The sequence below is a fragment of the Podarcis liolepis genome (genome assembly GCF_965112155.1).
Source record: "Podarcis liolepis genome assembly, chromosome: 2".
NCBI classification, from domain to species: Eukaryota; Metazoa; Chordata; class Lepidosauria; order Squamata; family Lacertidae; genus Podarcis; species Podarcis liolepis.
The window spans coordinates 117,243,661-117,262,123 of NC_139555.1; the positions used below are offsets into that span (position 1 = coordinate 117,243,661).

General features: G+C 44.7%; 2 protein-coding genes across 2 annotated transcripts in view; both read left to right on the forward strand.

The window, feature by feature from the left end:
- The window catches only part of LOC310701947 (butyrophilin subfamily 1 member A1-like), a 61,174-nt gene that overhangs the window by 15,169 nt on the left and 27,542 nt on the right, over positions 1 to 18,463 (forward strand). The gene's annotated exons all lie outside the window — the stretch shown is intronic.
- LOC310701596 (zinc finger protein RFP-like) lies at positions 1,265 to 18,125 on the forward strand. The gene is made up of 8 exons (XM_083492738.1): positions 1,265 to 2,037; positions 4,150 to 4,245; positions 6,448 to 6,678; positions 7,999 to 8,021; positions 9,368 to 9,486; positions 10,229 to 10,261; positions 10,801 to 10,830; positions 17,337 to 18,125. The coding sequence occupies exons 1-8, from the start codon at positions 1,609 to 1,611 to the stop codon at positions 17,852 to 17,854; spliced, it is 1,479 nt and encodes a 492-aa protein (XP_083348864.1). The 5' UTR covers positions 1,265 to 1,608; the 3' UTR covers positions 17,855 to 18,125.

Genomic DNA, 18,463 nt, shown 5'->3' on the forward strand with positions numbered 1-18,463 from the left:
AATAGCATGGAAGTTTATTTTAGAAATCAAAGTGGACATAAAACCATACAATAAAAAATATACAAAAGGTTGAAATCAGATAACTAGTGTGGAAACATGTGTTCTTAGTTGCCCAACACGCTCCCTCTGCACTACACTGCTTTAGTAATAATAGTAATAATTTTATTATTTATAACCCACCCATCAGCCACTCTGGGTGGCTTACAGCATACGTAAATCATAGTAAAATATCAAACATTAAAAACTTCCTGATACAGGGCTGCCTTCAGATGTCTTCTTAAAGTTATATACAGTGGTTCCTCGGGTTACATACGCTTCAGGTTACATACTCTTCAGGTTACAGACTCCGCTAACCCAGAAATAGTACCTCGGGTTAAGAACTTTGCTTCGGGATGAGAACAGAAACCGTGCTCCATCGGCGTGGCGTCAGCAGGAGGCCCCATTAGCTGAAGTGGTGCTTCAGGTTAAGAACAGTTTCAGGTTAAGAACAGACCTCCAGAACGAATTAAGTACTTAACCCGAGGTACCATTTATTATTAAAATGTATTATTACCACTGTAATTATTTATCTCCTTGACATCTGAAGGGAGGGCGTTCCACAGAGAGGGTGCCACTACTGATAAGGCTCTCTGCCTCGTTCCCTGTAACTTCACTTCTCACAGTGAGGGAACCAGCAGAAGACCCTTGGAAAAGGACCTGTGCCTGGGCTGAATGATGGGGGTGTAGACGCTCCTTCAGGCAGGGCCAAGGCCATTTAGGGCTTTAAAGGTCAGCACCAGCACTTTGAATTGTGCTCAGAAATGCACTAGAAGCCACTGAAGATATTTTAGGACAGGTGTTATTTCACCCCAGCGGCTGCTCCCTGTCACCGCATTCTGGATTAGTTGTAGTTTCAAGTCACCTTCAAAGGTAGCCCCACGTAGAGTGCATTGCAGTAGTCCAAGCAGGAGATAACCAGAGCATGCACCACTCTGGCTTGTCATCTCCCCAGTTCTGGCAACAAAACCTCAGGCAAAGGCAGACTAAGGGGGAATTTGAAATATACTCGGAGTTGAGAGTGGATTTCATGCTCTTTATTCAGCTCAAAGTGGTGAGGAGGAATGGAATTCCCCCCAGAATTTATATACATTATTTTTTATATACTTTATATACATTATTTACACAATGGGCCCCACATGATTGGCTAATTCCGGGATTCACCTGTAGGCAATCAGGTTGCGGATTCACTTCCACCTGGAGCTGGATTGGGTGGCTCCTGCGGACCAATCAGACTGCTGCCTTTTGGATCCCATTCAACTCAGTACATAACAGAATTGTAGAGCTGGAAGATGGATTTTCTTTAAACAGAGCCTGTCTCTCCACAATACTTATTTGTTTTTAACATTATTTACACATTGCCTTCTTGGGGCAGTGTACATCTCTTTCCCACCCCCCTCTCTGCAAAGCAACGAAGAGACAACATTAAGCAGAGGCCTGACGGCGCTGAAAATAATAATAAAAAGAAGCCACGTGGGCGTTGAGTTCCGGAGTCCTTTGCAGGAAGGGGGAAACCCAGCGGCTGAAAACAGAAGAGGTGAGATTTGACTCTTTCTTTGGCGCGAGGGAGCCATGGCCGCTGCAGGGAGTCCCGTGCAAGAGCTCTGCGACGAAGCCACTTGCTCCATCTGCCTGGAGTATTTCAAGGATCCAGTGACCACCGCAGAGTGCGGGCACAATTTCTGCCGGTCCTGCCTGGTCCAGTGTTGTGGGGCGAGAGGCAGGCAGGCCTCCTGCCCTCAGTGCAGAAAAACAGTCCAGAAAGGGAATCTCATCCCAAACCGGCAACTGGCTCACCTTGTGGAATTGATCAAGAAGCTCAGTCTCGAAAAGGAGGAGGAGGAGGAAGGACGGAAGGGGGGAGTCTGTGAGAAGCACCAGGAGCCCCTGAACCTCTTCTGCGAGGACCACGAAAGTCCTATCTGTGTGGTGTGTGATAAATCCAAGATGCATGAAAATCACAAGGTGATTCCTCTGGAGGAGGCTTTCGAGAAATACAAGGTAGGATCTTAAAGTGGTGGGGAGCAGAGGGGTAGCTGTGGATTCTTCTTCAGCAATTTTCTTTAACTCTTTTTTTAAAAAAAATTATTAGGGATTTCAACATAACAATTTGTCAAAAATACATCATCCACAATCCCCCCGTTTTCCCCCTCCCCCCTAAAAAATAAACCGCCCCCCCAGACTTCCCTCGGCTCCTCTCTCTGGTTTCTTAGCACATGTTATTCTCTGCATGTTATAAAATTGTAAAGATCCTCAGTTTATCTCTCTGTATGTTACCAATAATTCTTTTTTAGTGTTTATTCAAAACCTGCCAAGGAGTCCAATTCCTTTTGTTGTTTCTTTATTTTTTTATTTTTTTATAATATTGTTTATTTAAATACTTCGTAAAAGGTTCCAATTCTTCTTTAAAGTCACAGTTATCCTTGTCACGTAGTTTATGTGTAAATTTCGCCAATTCCGTGTAGTCCATCAATTTCTCTTGCCACAGTTCTTTAGTCGGAATTTCCTCATTCTTCCATCCTTGTGCTATTAAGACTCTTGCCGCCGTTGTCACATACATGATGTTTTTTTTTAATTTCCTTGGCAGGTCTTTTCCTACAATCCCTAACAAGGAAGCTTCAGGCTTTTTTACAAATGTTAATTGGAACATTTTCTTCAACTCATTATATATCATTTCCCAATTTTTAAAAATTTTACTACAATCCCACTACATATGATAATTTTCTTTAACTCTTATGCCTGAATTATGCATGGTATTAATTGCCTGAATGCAGTTTCCATACTTATTGTTAATAATAATAATAATTAGTAGTAGTAGTAGTAGTAGTAGTAGTAGTACTACCCCGTCCATCTTCCTAGGTTGCCTCAGCCACTCTGGGCTGCTTCCAACATATATAAAAACAAAATCAAAGAATACACCTTTAAAAGCTTCCCTATACAGGGCTGCCTTCAGATGTCTTCTAAGGTTACATTATGTAAAAAGCAGCTGAGGAGAAGCCTGAGGGCTGGCTGGGAGGAGGGAGTTTGGATTCTCTCTTTGCTAGGGTACCAAAAGGAGCTTCCCTTGAAATGCAAACGGCAGTTTCTGAGATTTATGTTGCCACAATGGCAGGAAGAGAAAGTGCTTAAACTAGTGTTAGAAACTCAGATATAGAAGCTAGGCGCCAAACGGCTCCTTCTACCGGGGTCGGAGTCACCAAAACTGAATGCCTAGTTGCCATTTTGGGGCCAGGCAGCTCAAAAGTCGTAATTGTCAATAATACTATTTGGTTTCTGAAATTCATTCTGATTTTGCAGATAAAATATAATGGATAGAATTCTGCAGGATGTGTTGCTAGTGTGTGAAAACAGTCAAGATCCAAGGATCCCCAGGCATGTACCTCCAGACATCAGGCGCAATCCTGGCACCCAGGCATCTTGGTCGCAAGTGGTCAATAGCCAGGTGCAAAATATGCCTGACACCTGGCAAATTTCGAACACTGCTCTAAACTCCACATGTGTTTTGCTGGTTGGTAGCAGCCTTTTAGTGGCAGAAACCACAGAGGTGGGGAAATGAGATTGGACAAATCACAGAGCAGGAGAGATCAGACAAATCAGTTGTTTTACTTTGTGTCTTTTTTGCTGATTGGCTGCAGCCATTTCAGGAAAAAATATGGAGAGAGGGGGAAAGAAAGCAGACAGATCTCACATTAGAAGCAATTTCATAGGAAATAATGGAAAGCATACCCTCATTATGCGAACGCTCACCTAATGAACGATTTCCAGGGATCTAATTGTGTTTGGGAAGTGGGACCTATGTGTACAACCTCTACACTGTTTTGTAACTTTTATTATTTTTGTTTATTCTTTTGTCTGTATTTTTTTTATTTTATGTTAATAAAAATAATAACAATAAAAACTTCTGGATGGCAGCAGGTTAGCAAAGACTGCTAAAAATGCCCCCCCCTCATTTTTTTTATCAAGACTTCTTCATTTATAATTATTTTTAAAATGCAAACATTAACTGTTGCATTTTATATCTTCTCAAAAAGAATTTATAATATAGAAGTGGGGGGAGGACTCCTCCTCTCTCTATCTCTCTATCTAACCTGGGTTTTTTTCTTTTCTCTTTAGGGACTGATTTGCAGCCGCCTGGAGATTCTGATGAAAGAGAAAGAGAAAATTGTGGCCTATCAAGCAGCCCTGGACAAGGAAAGCAAAGACCTCCTTGTAAGTGTCACTCTTATTACTAGGGAGGGAACAAGCACTTGAAGAATTGAGTCAGGACTGAGGAGGGGTGGGGAAATCTGTCCATTTCGGTGTCTTTCCATTTCTCATTTTTCCACATTAGTTTGTTTGTTAGCTTGTTGTTGTTTTTATATAAAAAAAATGCTGAAAATTAATCAGATTTAAGGGTGGATTTCTCCGTATATACCGTATTTTTCGCCCTATAAGACGCACTTTCCCCCTCCAAAAATGAAGGGGAAATGTGTGTGTGTCTTATGGGGCGAATGCAGGCTTTCGCTGAAGCCTGGGGAGCGAGGGGGGTCGGTACGCACCGACCCCTCTCGCTCTCCGGGCTTCAGGAAGCTATCCGCTAGCTGTGGGAGACCCAGCTCTCCCAGGGCTAGCGGAGAGCTTGCCTGCACCCAGAAGCTTGGGGCGCGCTGAACTCCGCACGCCCCAAGCTTCTGGATTAGCGCAGTGCTCCGCTAGCCCTGGGAGAGCCGCGCAGCTTTCCCACGGCTGGCAGACTGCTTGCCGGCACCCAGAAGCTAGGGGCGCGCTGAGCTCCGCACGCCCCAAGCTTCGGGATTAGCGCAGCGTACCTGGGGGGGGAAATAAATTCCCCCCCCTTTATTTCCCCCCCAAAAAACTAGGTGCGTCCTATGGGGCGAAAAATACGGTAAATATATATCTGCAATTTCCCTATATATCTGCAATTTCCCTATATTTAAAATTTAAAATTTAAAATTTTGCAAGACAATCTTCCCTAATATCAGTGCTTTTTTTCTAAAAAAAATATGTTTAGGGGTACTCTCATTTTCCTATTCATATTAAAATACTGCCCCTCAATGAGGCCAAACTTAGATTCACAAAATGTTTAGGGGTATGCGTACCCCCAGAAAAAAAGCACTGCCTAATATTATTCAATTCTCTCTGTTATTTATATTAATAAATGCATATTTATTCATACTTCACCCCCCCATATATGCATTTCTGTAGACACTACCTGGCTGGGGTAACCTTGCAAAACTTGGAGAAGTGTGAATTTCAGGAGATTGCTGTGTTTTGAATGCAAACTGAATTGAATTTCTTTCCCATTTGGCAGCCCAGCTGTACAGAACATAGATTGCTTGAGACAGTTACTATAAAAATTGTTAATGAAATATGTTTCTGAATGTGCCCGCTTGTTCACCTGTAAGAGACGCAGGCCATATTGAAGCTTTAAAGTAAATTGGGGAGGTGAATGCAGGTGGTATTTTGGTCTAAACCACTGAGCCTCTTGGGCTTGCCAGTCGCAAGGTCAGTAGTTTGAATCCACCCAATGGGGGTGAGCTCCCATTCCTCTGTCCCAGCTCCTGCCAACCTAGCAGTTCGAAAGCATACCAGGGTTAGTAGATAAATAGGTACCACTCTGGCGGGAAGGTAAACGGTGTTTCCGTGTGCTCTGGTTTCCATCACGGTGTTCTGTTGTGCCAGAAACAGTTTAGTCATGCTGGCCACATGACCCGGAAAGCTGTTTGTGGACAAATGCCAACTCCCTCGGCCTGAAGCAGAAATGAGCACTGCACCCCATAGTCAAATTTGACTGGACGTAACCGTCCAGGGGTCCTTTACATTTACTTTTACCTTAAATAGGGGAGTGCTGGGCATGAGCATGCTAGCTCTGCCACCCCCTCCTCCTCCTCCATTTTTGTTGTTGTTGTCTTTGTACTCGTGAATGGCACAGGTTGGAAGTGAAGAGTATTTTGTGCCCATGGAGGCTCTCTGAACATTAATTATTTTTTATAATGAAAGGTTTTTAGAATGTTGGATTATTTTGATTGTTGTTAGCCGCCCTGAGCCCAACTTCGGCTGGGGAGGGCGGGGTATAAATAAAATTTATTATTATTATTATTTATTATTATCTTAGAACCTTGATTATACCGAATATGAAATGATGCAGGGAAGCTCCATGTCCAGAAAAATGTTCCGTGCTTTAGGGCTGTTGCTTGCCACAAAATGGAAGGCAACAGAAATGGAGACGGCAAATAGAATGTATTCATCTCTGCCTCCCCTGCTTCTTCAGCCACTGGACGTTTATTTCATGTCTATGAAAAGTCATTGAAAGTGCACTTCCTGCAGAGATCTCATAATTTCCCTCCTGATGTCATGAAGACTGGCCGTATTTCAGATTCTGGTCTCTTCTTTTCCTCCTGCTTCTTGCAGAAATTAACAGAAACCGGGAGGCAGAAGACAGTGGAGAAGTTCAGACAACTGCAGCAGTTTCTCAAAGAACAAGAAAAACACCATCTGGATCATATAGAAGAGGTGGAGAAGGAGATTGCAAGGAAAAGGAATGAGCAGCTGGCCAGGCTCTCCAGGGAACTCGCCCATCTTGAAAAGATGGTCCAGGAAATGGAGAAGAAGCGTCTGCAGCCAGCAAACGAACTCCTGCAGGTAAGATGGTGGCAGGAACAGCCCAAGGACAAGTCTGCAGAAATTTATGTGCCTCCTTAATTTATGCAAGTCGTAAAAGAGCTTAGTGGATGGAGTCTCTAGTCCAGTCTCTTATGCACAGGTGCGCCAAGAGACCTGGGATGTTTTCCTTAAAGGTAAAGGTACCCCTGCCCGTACGGGCCAGTCTTGACAGACTCTAGGGTTGTGCGCTCATCTCACTCTAGAGGCCGGGAGCCAGCGCTGTCCGGAGACACTTCCGGGTCACGTGGCCAGCGTGACAAGCTGCATCTGGCGAGCCAGCGCAGCACACGGAAACGCCGTTTACCTTCCTGCTAGTAAGCGGTCCCTATTTATCTACTTGCACCCGGGGGTGCTTTTGAACTGCTAGGTTGGCAGGCGCTGGAACCGAGCAACGAGAGCGCACCCCGCCGCGGGGATTCGAACCGCCGACCTTTCCATCGGCAAGCCCTAGGCGCTGAGGCTTTTACCCACAGCGCCACCCGCGTCCCACACATGTTTTCCTTACCTTAATGCAAACTAGAGATTCTTCTGCGGAGTTGATGGAACCAGGTGTTGTATTTTCCTCCTTGCTAATAGTTTGCCTCCTAACGCCTTCCAGTTTGTCGGTGCTGTCTTCATGCCCTGTAGTGGGCTTCCCAGAAGCTACTTTGGCCACCTCAGAGCAGGCGTCAGCAAACTTTTTCAGCAGGGGGCCAGTCCGCTGTCCCTCAGACCTTGTGGGGGGCCGGACTATATTTTGAAAAATAATAATAATGAACGAATTCCTATGCCCCACAAATAACCCAGAGATGCATTTTAAATAAAAGGACACATTCTACTCATGTAAAAACATGCTGATTCCCGGACCGTCCGCGGGCCGGATTGAGAAGGCGATTGGGCCGCATCCAGCCCCCGGGCCTTAGTTTGCCTACCCATGCCTCAGAGCTTACCAAAAGTAAAATGAATCAAAACAGATGTGAGCTCCAGCATTGAGCACACTTTTTTTGACATCCCAAGGGGGGTGGGGAATTCCACTGAACCCACACTTAAAGGTGAATCTGCCTCATTTACTCTTTATACATCAGTACACAAAGTGAGTCACAACCTTCCATCAACATTTGCACTTCTATGGACTTTCCAAGGCAGCTCTCCAGCCAGGTAATGTGTACAATTCACCCAGTTGCAGAAAATTGTCTGATTTAGCCGTTCCTACCCCAAACTGACACCAGAGGGCCAGAGTGTTCCTCCATTGCAGGGTCTGAGGTGTCTTCCTAGTGTGGCCTGTGATGTGCAGTGATTTCCATTCTCTTTCCCCTATAGGATGTGAGGAGCACCTTGCAGAGGTAAGTGGATCCTGCTCATTTCCATTAGCATCGCTCCATAAGACTGGGAAAAGTCACATAAGACCACTGTGGGGGAGATAATAGGATTTCTACCTCTGAAATACACAAGGATCTGTGGGGGTTTAGGGGTCCTGGAGTTTGTTTTCTGTCGTCCCTTGCATAGAGTCCCTTGGAATTGCTCCTCAAACTTCTCCTGGATACGATCACAGGCTATCCTGCTGAGCAGGTCATGAATGACCTCTTGGGAAAATATCTTTCTACCGTAAAGGTTTTTCATTTTATTGGAGTTGCATGGAAAATTTCAGAGACTGCCATAATGGGGCCTTTCAGGCAGAGGTGGTTTTCGAATGAAGTACAGTGGTACCTTGGGTTACGTACGCTTCAGGTTACAGACTCCGCTACCCCAGAAATAGTACCTCAGGTTAAGAACTTTGCTTCAGGATAAGAGCAGAAATCGTTCTCCGGCGGTGCGGCAGCAGCAAGAGGCCCCATTAGCTAAAGTGGTGCTTCAGGTTAAGAACAGTTTCAGGTTAAGAACGGACCTCTGGAATGAATTAAGTACTTAACCCGAGATACCACTGTACTGCCATTTCCCCTGCTAATTTTTGTTTTACTTATTCAAATTGTTTAATGTTGTTTTGTATTGGCCTGGATGGACTTTTGACCAATAACTTGGTTTGCTTGTACATCTGTGGAAGGTCTGCTTCATCCTCTGAGATCATTTGGTTCTAGAGCAGAGGTTATCTGCATATCAAAGCAAGGTATCACCAAGCTCAAGAAACAAATGCTTTGAATTTACTCTAAGGGAAAGCTTTTCTCCTCCCACACGAAACAAGGGAAATTTACTGCAGTTGCTCTGCAGCGCTGTCTTGGCCACTTCACCAAGTGTGATATATCCCCAGGCGGGGGGAAATCTCACAAGGAAGAGAGTTAGCGGTGTACCTTTGTTCCTGATCCTGTAATTTGTAACTTCAGTGTGTCACTCCGGTTCAGGAGAGAGGTTATAAGGAACATTTCACGTATATGAACAGCAGCAACCATCTTTTTTTCTCTACACCTTCCCTGGGGACATCTAGAGAAAGATGCTGTGCTGTCACCAGGCACTCAGAGAATTCATGCCCCCTGATATCACATGATGGTGCTTCTTCTTTGAGTAAATATAAGCAGGGAGACTCAGAGGCCTGTGGTTGCTGTTCTGGTCCTGAAATGTCTGGCTTAGTGCAGAAGAAGAATCTTTCCCTGCTGTGCCTCCCTGTCTGCAGCTCTCTTCCTCTCTCTCAGTTCGTTTCTGTGGATTTGTGGAATTGTGGATTTGAACAGACTCACATTGTGTTTCTTTTCACCAGGCATGAGAAAAGAGAGACGTTGGTGAATCCACTGGCTTTCCCTCCAGAGCTGAAGGGGAGAATCTCAGAATTCTGTGATATAAACCCTCTCCTGGAGGATGTCATGAAGCAATTCAAAGGTAATGAAAAATGGCGCCAAGGGTTTTATATTGGGCATATATTACAGGCAACAACTAATTTACGTGGGACCGTGACCACCTGCATCACCACAACCCGGAAGTGACCGGAAAAGGGGCAGGGGTCAAGAACGTAACCCCTGGGCAAAACGGTCATTGCCTATAGTCCAAAGCTGTTTTGTATTTTTTTCTCATCACAGACATGGGTACCACCAGGATACCTTCCTCCTTGGTGGTACAGCCATTATTTTATTTCCCCCAATCCTTCCTCATCAAACCAAATCAAATCAAATTTCCAATCCTTCCTCATCTAACTTCGCTTCTCCGTATGTTTCACAATTTTGGCTTTAATGATTCCCCCCACCACATTTATTTGGGGAAGATGTTAAGGCTGCCTCCATCTCCCCTCTGCCTCCTTTTACGGGATTCCTATTGCTCTGCCTCCCCTCCAGTCCTCCAATGTAGAGCCCAATTTCAGGGACAAAGTTCAGAGACTAGCAGGATTCATGCTGAATATTTTTGTTCTGCTATTTGTAAGCTTGTGTTATGTTTGCTAAGTTTTGAAGCTTTAGTTATTTCCATAGATTCTTTCTATGTTTTTCTTGTTTACAATTATTTTTTTCTACTAGTTAATCTTTTCCTTTAATTATAATAATGCTACATTATGAAGCATTATTTTTGTATGGAGATTTATTTCAGGTGGAAGAGAGTCGCCCTTACACTTTATATCTTTTTGCTTCCTCAGATGCTCTGTTACTCAGAGAACAGCTTCAAGAAGGTAAATTTCCAGGGAAGGAACAGGAGGGATGGGGGACTGGTGTTTCATGGGTGTTGAACAGTCTGTTCTTTAGACTTTGGAACCATCAGTAATAGCGTCAGCATGTCTATAATTTCTGGCTTTAAATAGCTTTTTCCCACTTGTTTACTTCAGGCAGATGTTCACCTTTTAAAAGATGGAAATTGCACTGCCATTCAGTATAGATCCCCATTTCATTCATGGATTCCAAATAATTTTATTCTGCCATTTTCCAGTATGGTTTACCATTTCTGATTTTCACATAGAATCAGAATAGTTTTAAGAGTTTTAAAGGTTTCCAGGGGTCATCTAGTCCAGCCTCCTGCAGTGCAGCTAGACAAGTTGGCTGTCTGAATTTCTTAGTCATACAGTTTTCTCATTAGTATTTTTTTCTATGATTTAATCTTTTGCTTGAAATAAGGAAACCACGGATAAGTTATGAAGCATTGTTTTGTAATGATTATTTTTATTTTAGATATAGCTGTGTAGGCCTTAAACATTGTATCTTTTTGCTTCCTCAGAGGTTCTGTCATTCGGAAAACCTCAGAAAGGTAAATTTCACATGGAGTCCCAAATTCATGGGGTGGTGGTGGTGGTGTTTCGAGGGGGTGAAAGTGTCTGTGCTGCAGAATTTCAAGCGACCCAGCACTTGAGTCTATCCCTGCTGTTTGAGTTCTTCCTATGTACAACAAAGGCAAGGAAGGTGGGCTTGAAGGTGCAGACAGGGTGAGAAGGTGTAGACTAAGGAGGGAAGAGTTAATTTCCTTCCTAGAGAGAGTTTGGTTACTTTTCCATGTGATCAAAGCACTTTGCAAGAGCCCTGTTGGGTCAGAAGAAGAGTCCATCTTGCCCAGAATCCTCTTTCCAGCAGCTGGGGCAGCGGAGCCAAGAGACCCCCTGAATGAACTCCGGCAATACAGCTGGCAGCTGGAATCACAATTAGATACATTAGCAGGAGCCCTGGGAGAACAGAGATTGCACCTAGAGGCAGAGAGGACTCTCAGAGCAAGTAAGACGCATGTGGCTAATCCATCACCATACTCCGGAGAACCTGATGAATATCTAGCTTTTAAAACGGTAGCGCTTTATATTCTAGACTTATACTCGGGAGAATTTGAGACTGATAAGGAGAGAGTTGCTTATCTAATCAGTTTGCTGGAAGGGAACGCTAAATTATGGACTATTCCTCTTATGGCAAGCCAGCACAGCGCACTCTCAAACCTGGAGGAGTTTTTGGAAATGATGGATAGTATGTTCCAAAATCCCCTGCAGAATGATATGGATGAGCAGCAGCTGCTGAACCTACGTCAGGGCAGTGACTCAGTCTCTACTTATTGGACTTCGTTCAGCTTGTTGGTGCAGAAGCTTGGGTGGCAGGCAGACAGTCTGCCTTTGGCCGCTTTGTACCAAGCGGGGTTGAATGGATCTATCTTGGATGAATTGTCGAGAATGGCGCCCCTTGAATCTTTGGATGATTTAGTACGAGCTTCTCTGCAAATTGGCGTGAGACAGGAGCAGAGGGTGTTGGAGAAGAGGGGGCAAGGACGGCCAATGTTTGTGAGAAGCCACATTCCTAGCATGCCAGAAAAGAGAGTTGGCAGTACACCCAGGCAGGAAGATGCTCCTGAACCAATGCAGCGGAGAGGATACGGAGGGCGGCGTGGTGCTGAGAGTCGATCGCTACCTTGGTTGAGCGCAGCCGCGAGCCATGACTGGAGAGCGCTGATTCCCTTCCTTGAAATTCGGACTGAAAAGAACAACCCGTGAGTAAAACGAAATTGGACTTTATGAATATTATCCCGTGAATTTGAGACGACCGGGGGGTGTACTAAAAGGAAGTCCGCACCCCCCCTTCTTGCAGACGATCTAAGCAACGAAATAAGAACTAAGCTGGAGTGCCTACCCTTTGTGGGGTGAGTTGAAAAAGACATTAACTTCCAGGATTTGGTAAAAAGAAACTTTGAGCTGGAGAGTGGAGTGTTGAAAGCTTTCTTTCTGTTGTAAACAATCCCCCCCCCCTCCCGGGCCCGGGAGCGTCCTGCCTTTGAGCTTGTGGAAGAGGTGCGGAGTTTGACAGCTGTCAAAGCTGTCAAACGGACAGTTTAAGTGGAAAAATTGCTATTTAAGATCCCTCTGGACTAAAATGAGTTACAATTGAGTTAAAATTGTTGGAAACAAAGTAATAATAATAAGCTGGAGGATTGTTGGAGAAAGATTACCAAGTAACCAGATTCCCTCTAGGGGGAAGTCTGTGAAATTACAATGGCTGTGGATGGAAAGTTACTGGTGGAAATCGAAAAAATGTTTCATTTGGTGGGAATCTTACAAGAGCAGAGTCTGGCTATGAATAAACAACTTATGACCTTGACTTCTGGAACAAGCAGCTCTGCTGAATGTATTGAGGACCTGGATGAGAAAGAATCCACAGCTGAATTGGAAACGATATCTAAAGAAGTGGAAGAGACTAAACAAGAAAAAGAGAAAGTAAAGTTGGAAAGTACCAACCAGAAGTTGGCATCTGTGGAATATAAACAAGGAGACCTTTGGATTACATCTACCACAAATCTGCGAAAGATGCAAAAGATGAAGGAGGAGGCCCCGGGAGCTTATGGAATACAGGAACTTAAAATAAAGAAATATGATGGGGTCCTCCACTTTGACTTTGACTCTGAAGATGCAGACTTTGTGGAAATTTTCCAGCAGCTGCTTCCAAATGCCCTTGTGGGAGGAGAAAATGGTTGGATGGTGACAGAATTTTTTCGAGATTCGATGGCCGACATAAAGGATTACCAACAAGACCAGCGGAGAGGGACTGAAAGAGATTTGAAAGCCTCGGACGTGAGGAACCCAGGCTAAGAACTGATATTTTGGACATGTATTGGGAAGGGACGAAAACCGGGGATGGGAGGGAGGGAAGAATAGAATTTTAAAAACACTCAAGACCTTTGGGTTTAGTTAATATGACTTTTATTTAAGACAAATTGGGAAATCAATGGAAGAGAATTTGAGTCCAACTTAGAAAAATTTATTTTACTTGTATTTATAAACTTTAAGATGATTAAGAAGAGAAATACCAATTTGCTGACACAATTTTGGGAAGTGGGATGCATGAAGGGGGGTGGGGGGAAGTCAAGGAACAAGGTTAAGAAAGTAGGATTTTCTGAAACTATACATGTTTTTGTCTTTTGTCTTTTTTGTGTGTATTTGTCTTTATAAAAGGTGAAAAACCAATAAAAATCTTTATAAAAAAAAATATGAACCAATGCAGCTGGGCTCAGCAGGGAGGGTGACTCCTGAAGCTGCATGGATGGATGGAGGCAGACGCTGCAGAGACACTCGCCGTTGCTTTGCATGTGGCAAACTTGGACATTTGGCAAGACAGTGCCCAAGCAAAAAGGCAGGGGGTTCTCTGTCTGGGCCTGTGTAGTTGTTGTTGTTGTTTAGTCATTTAGTCGTGTCCGACTCTTCGTGACCCCATGGACCAGAGCACGCCAGGCACTCCTGTCTTCCACTGCCTCCCGCAGTTTGGTCAAACTCATGCTGGTAGCTTCGAGAACACTATCCAACCATCTCGTCCTCTGTCGTCCCCTTCTCCTTGTGCCCTCCATCTTTCCCAACATCAGGGTCCTTTCCAGGGAGTCTTCTCTTCTTATGAGGTGGCCAAAGTATTGGAGCCTCCGCTTCAGGATCTGTCCTTCCAGTAAGCACTCAGGGCTGATTTCCTTCAGAATGGATAGGTTTGATCTTCTTGGAGTCCATGGGACTCTCAAGAGTCTCCTCCAGCACCATAATTCAAAAGCATCAATTCTTTGGCGATCAGCCTTCTTTATGGTCCAGCTTTCACTTCCATACATCACTACTGGGCCTGTGTAGAGAGGCCTGTGTAGAGGGAGGGCCAAAGCCTAAGGAAGCAGTGGTGGGAAACGAGAAGCCCCAGTCCATGAAAGAGGCTGGCGGCTAGGATAAAAGGGCCTCAGGTTGAAACAGCTGTCCCTGGAATTGCGGTGCCAGTGATGCTACAATTCCCGAATGGCCGCAGAGCTCAGGTGCAGGCCCTTATAAACTCAGTGGTCTTCCTGGACTTTCTGGACTCGGACTTTGTGGAGCAGCAGAAGGTTGACACACAGCGGCTGAAAGCCCCTCTAGATGTGCAAACCATTGATGGCAGGCTGTTGGTGTTGGGACAAATTACTTATGTTACACAGCCCATGGGGGTAGAATTGTTGGGCCATAAGGAAACAATGCTGTTCCACATCACAAAGCTGGCCACATACCCTCCAGTTTTGGGAATGAAGTGGCTCACAAAGCACGATCCTGCGATAGCGTGGGGGCAGCGTTTCATAACGTTTGCTTCAGCATACTGCCAAGCACACTGCCTAGGGTTCAAAGTGCCAAAGGAGGTAGGAGCCAAAGGGGCAGAGGTAAGGGGGAAACTCGCAGGAGAGTAGAGTTCCATACCCCCGCAGTATAAGGCCTTGAGAGACGTGTTCTGTGAAAAGGAGGCAGATAGGCTACCTCTTCACAGGCCTTACAACTACAAGATAGACCGGCTGCCTGGTGCCCAGATGTCCACCGGTTGTCTCATGTCAGAGACAGAATTGGCCGATTTGAGGGAGTTCCTGAAGAAGAACTTGGAACGCAGGTTTATTAGGCCGTCCCAAACGCCTATATATGTGAATAAGAAGGACACCCCAGAATGCAGGCTAATTGTGGACTTTAGAAAGGTCAACAGGATCATGATTTCTAGCTGATACCCCTTGCCCCGAATTGGTGTAGCTTCCAGAGAGGAGAGAGACAGTCTCAAATTACAGCAGGGCGTTGAGGAAGGTAAAAGCTCAGAGAAAGGAGAACAGCAAAGTTATGAAGTGTTGGGAGAAGGGGAAGCAGAGCAGCAAGGTGACACGTCATTGAACAGCATAACCAGCCCCTTTTCTCCCAAAACGCAGCGTTCGTTAAGGGTCCAAGAACAAAGAGCTCAAAGGCAATTGTCCACTGACAGACGCTATAGAAGCAAATGCTGTTGCTAGAGGGGGAAAGGGGAGGAGTTCAGTGGAAGCAACTCTGTTATGGAGGAACAACCAGAATGCCTTGTCTTTACCGTGTGGTTTTTTAAAATATATTTTTATTAAATATTTTCTTGGTTTACAAAAGTATGTGCAATCTCTCTTTTTTTCAAGTAACATTTTTTACAGATCAGTTTCATTTGTTGAGACATTAGGAAGAAAGAGGTGGAGGGGGAAAAGGTGAGTGGGGGTGGGGTCGGGTGGCAATGTTTCTATTTTACTTAATATATGTGGGGTTTTGTGTCAGCGTCACTTGTGCGGGCTCTCTGTGAATCACTTGTGTTCCTTTGGTAGTGAGAGAGGTTGGGGCTGGCCTAGGGTGTGGTTGTTTGTTTGTGATTGGCTGTGGTGATCTTTGTTTTCATGTGTGAGTGGGGTGGGTGGGTGTTTTGGATCAGGTTAGCCATATTGATTTGTATGCTGTTGGTGGATTTTTGTCATTTTCTTTTTGGGCTGTGTGATAAAGGGGAGCCATACCGGGGTGAAGACATCTTCTATTTGTTCCCATGTCAGTTTCAGTCTGTTGGTTAATTTTTTTAGTAAGGCTGTTTCCCATACTATTTGGTACCACTGGTCCATGCTTACTCCTGACAGGTCTCTCCAGTGTCTGGTTATGATGCTTCTGGCTGCTGAAAGTAGGTGGGTTATGAGTTCTTTGTGGTGTAAGTGGACATTGTTGTCTTGGAAGATGTTTAGTAGAGCCAATTCTGGGGTGATTTCTAATACTTGCTTAGTTATTTTACATATTTCTCGTATGGCTGTTGTCCAGAATAGTTGGATTTTGGGGCACTCCCACCACATATGGAGGTATGTGCCTGTGGAGGTGCACCCTCTCCAGCATTTTGGTGTGGTTCCTGGGTGTATTAGCGCTAGTTTTCTTGGTGTTAGGTACCACGTGTAGGGGAGTTTCAGAGTGAGTTCTTTTCGTTGGTCTTTACCGTGTTGACTGAATAAATCATACATAATAACTTTCTTGTTTCTTTCCTGCCTCTTAGTGCCAACAGGGTGAGGGGGAGAGAATTCCTCAAGCCTGACTCCCCCAAGATTCAGAGGCAGCCTTGTAAATAGAGCCTCCTATAGCCGAATCTTCCCCTGATGTCAGGACTTGGGAATTGTAGATATCTTGGTTCAATCTTATTTTGCGGAACAAACCATTAAATATGTTGTTATTATAATTTATTGAATTTGTATGCCACCTTTCATCTGTAGATCTCAGGACCGTTCACAACATTAAAAATAGAAAGATAGAAAATACAGGATAAAAAACAAGAATAAAAATCAATAACACCCTTCCCCACTCCAAACACATTTAAAAGGGTATCTGATGTTGAGACTGGTGGCGAAGTGACACCGTGTGGTGAGAATAGAAACACCAGGGAAATTACATTTGTTCATTTGCTCCTCTTCTCAGAAACAAAGGAATACAATTTTGTCTCCCTCACTGAGAGGGAACCCTTGAGGCGGCATTAGTTCTGCCTCCAGCTGAGGCAGAATTAGGTCCACATTGACACTCTCCCCAGTTCTAACCATATTGGGGGCATTAAAGGGTCCATGACTGTTCTCTGCCCATCTAAACTGGCTGTCCTCATTCGCCATCCCCTGGGAGCCCTAAATAGCCAATTCACACAGAGTGTGTCAGAGGAGGGCATTTTCCTTCTCTTCTAACCTCGCCCTCTCCTTAGCTGACACAGCAGAGCTGAAATAAAAAAAATATTGGGGGTTTTTACTCGGAAGATTTGTGAATTGACAGGAAGGGCACAATATAGGAAGTATATTGAATACAAAAATAACAAGGACGGTTTTTATTCGAAGTTTATTCTGATGAGAGTCTGGAAGAAGGAGAGGAGGGTCCTAACCCTAAATGCAATGCAAATAAGTCCTGTTTTTATGAGAGGGAATCTGGTTCCTGGGCTGTTTCTTGGATCAGGATGTCCGTCTCCTGACTCTCGGCTGATTCTGCCTCTCTTCTCTTTCCCTCATCTTCCCCCCAACAGCAAATGTCACTCTGGATCCTGACACAGCCTATCTCAGGCTCATCCTGTCTGAGGATCGGAAAAGTGTGAGACTGGCAGACAGAAAGCAAGATGTGCCCGACAACCCTGAGAGATTCAACAATTGTACTTCTGTGTTGGGACGTGAGGGATTCACAGCAGGCAGACATTTCTGGGAGGTCACTGTGGGAAGCGAGGGATGGTGGACTGTGGGGGTTGCCAGGAAGTCTGTGAAGAGAAGGAGCTTTCTTCCCTTCAGTCCTGAGGGAGGAATCTGGGCTGTGGAGAAGTCTGAAAGCGAGTACTGGGCCTGCACCTCCCCTGATGACCCTCCTCTGTCCCTGAGGGAGAAGCCCAGGAGGATCCGAGTGACTCTGGACTATGAAGGGGGACGTGTGTCATTTTTTGACGCTGACTCAGGAGCCGAACTCTACACGTTCTCAGGAGCCTCGTTCTCTGGAGAGACCCTCCTCCCATTCTTTTGCCTGGGTGGAGGTAAAACTCAGCTCAGTATTTCCTGAAGACACTATATTTGCCTCACAGGCCCCCCAGAAGTTTCTCTCCTGACCAGAATGACTCATATAAAACCAGCATTTCCCTCTCAAGAGCATTTTTTGGCAGCTTTTCTGGGACCCTTTGAGAGGATTCGTTCTAGTCACAATCGGCACAAGCAGCAAAACAAACAAAAATTGGTTCTTTTCCCTTCCCTTTCCCGGAATTTCTTCTGCAGCTGAGTTTTTAAAGAAAAAGAAACACCTGAACATTCCCAATAAATAATCTTTCCCCCCCAAACCCTCCATCACTCGATTGCTGTTATCTATCTTCATGAAGCATTAGCAATAAATAAAGAAGTAAATGAAAGGAAACAAATATTCATTGGCTAGGAATTGAATGCCACCTGTGTCAGTGAGAGCACCAAATTTTGGAGAGCTCTGGGCGGGATGTGGATTTTGATTGGCCTTTTTTCTTATTTGTGGTAAACAACTAAGAAGAAGATTAAAATTTAAAAAGAAGGAATCTGGGTGAAAATGAGGTGGCCAAATTCACTAAGGACCTTAAATGGTCCAAGGTGGTAGGAACTAGAAGGGATTGATTGTGAAGATATTTCCAAACTGACTAAATGGACATAA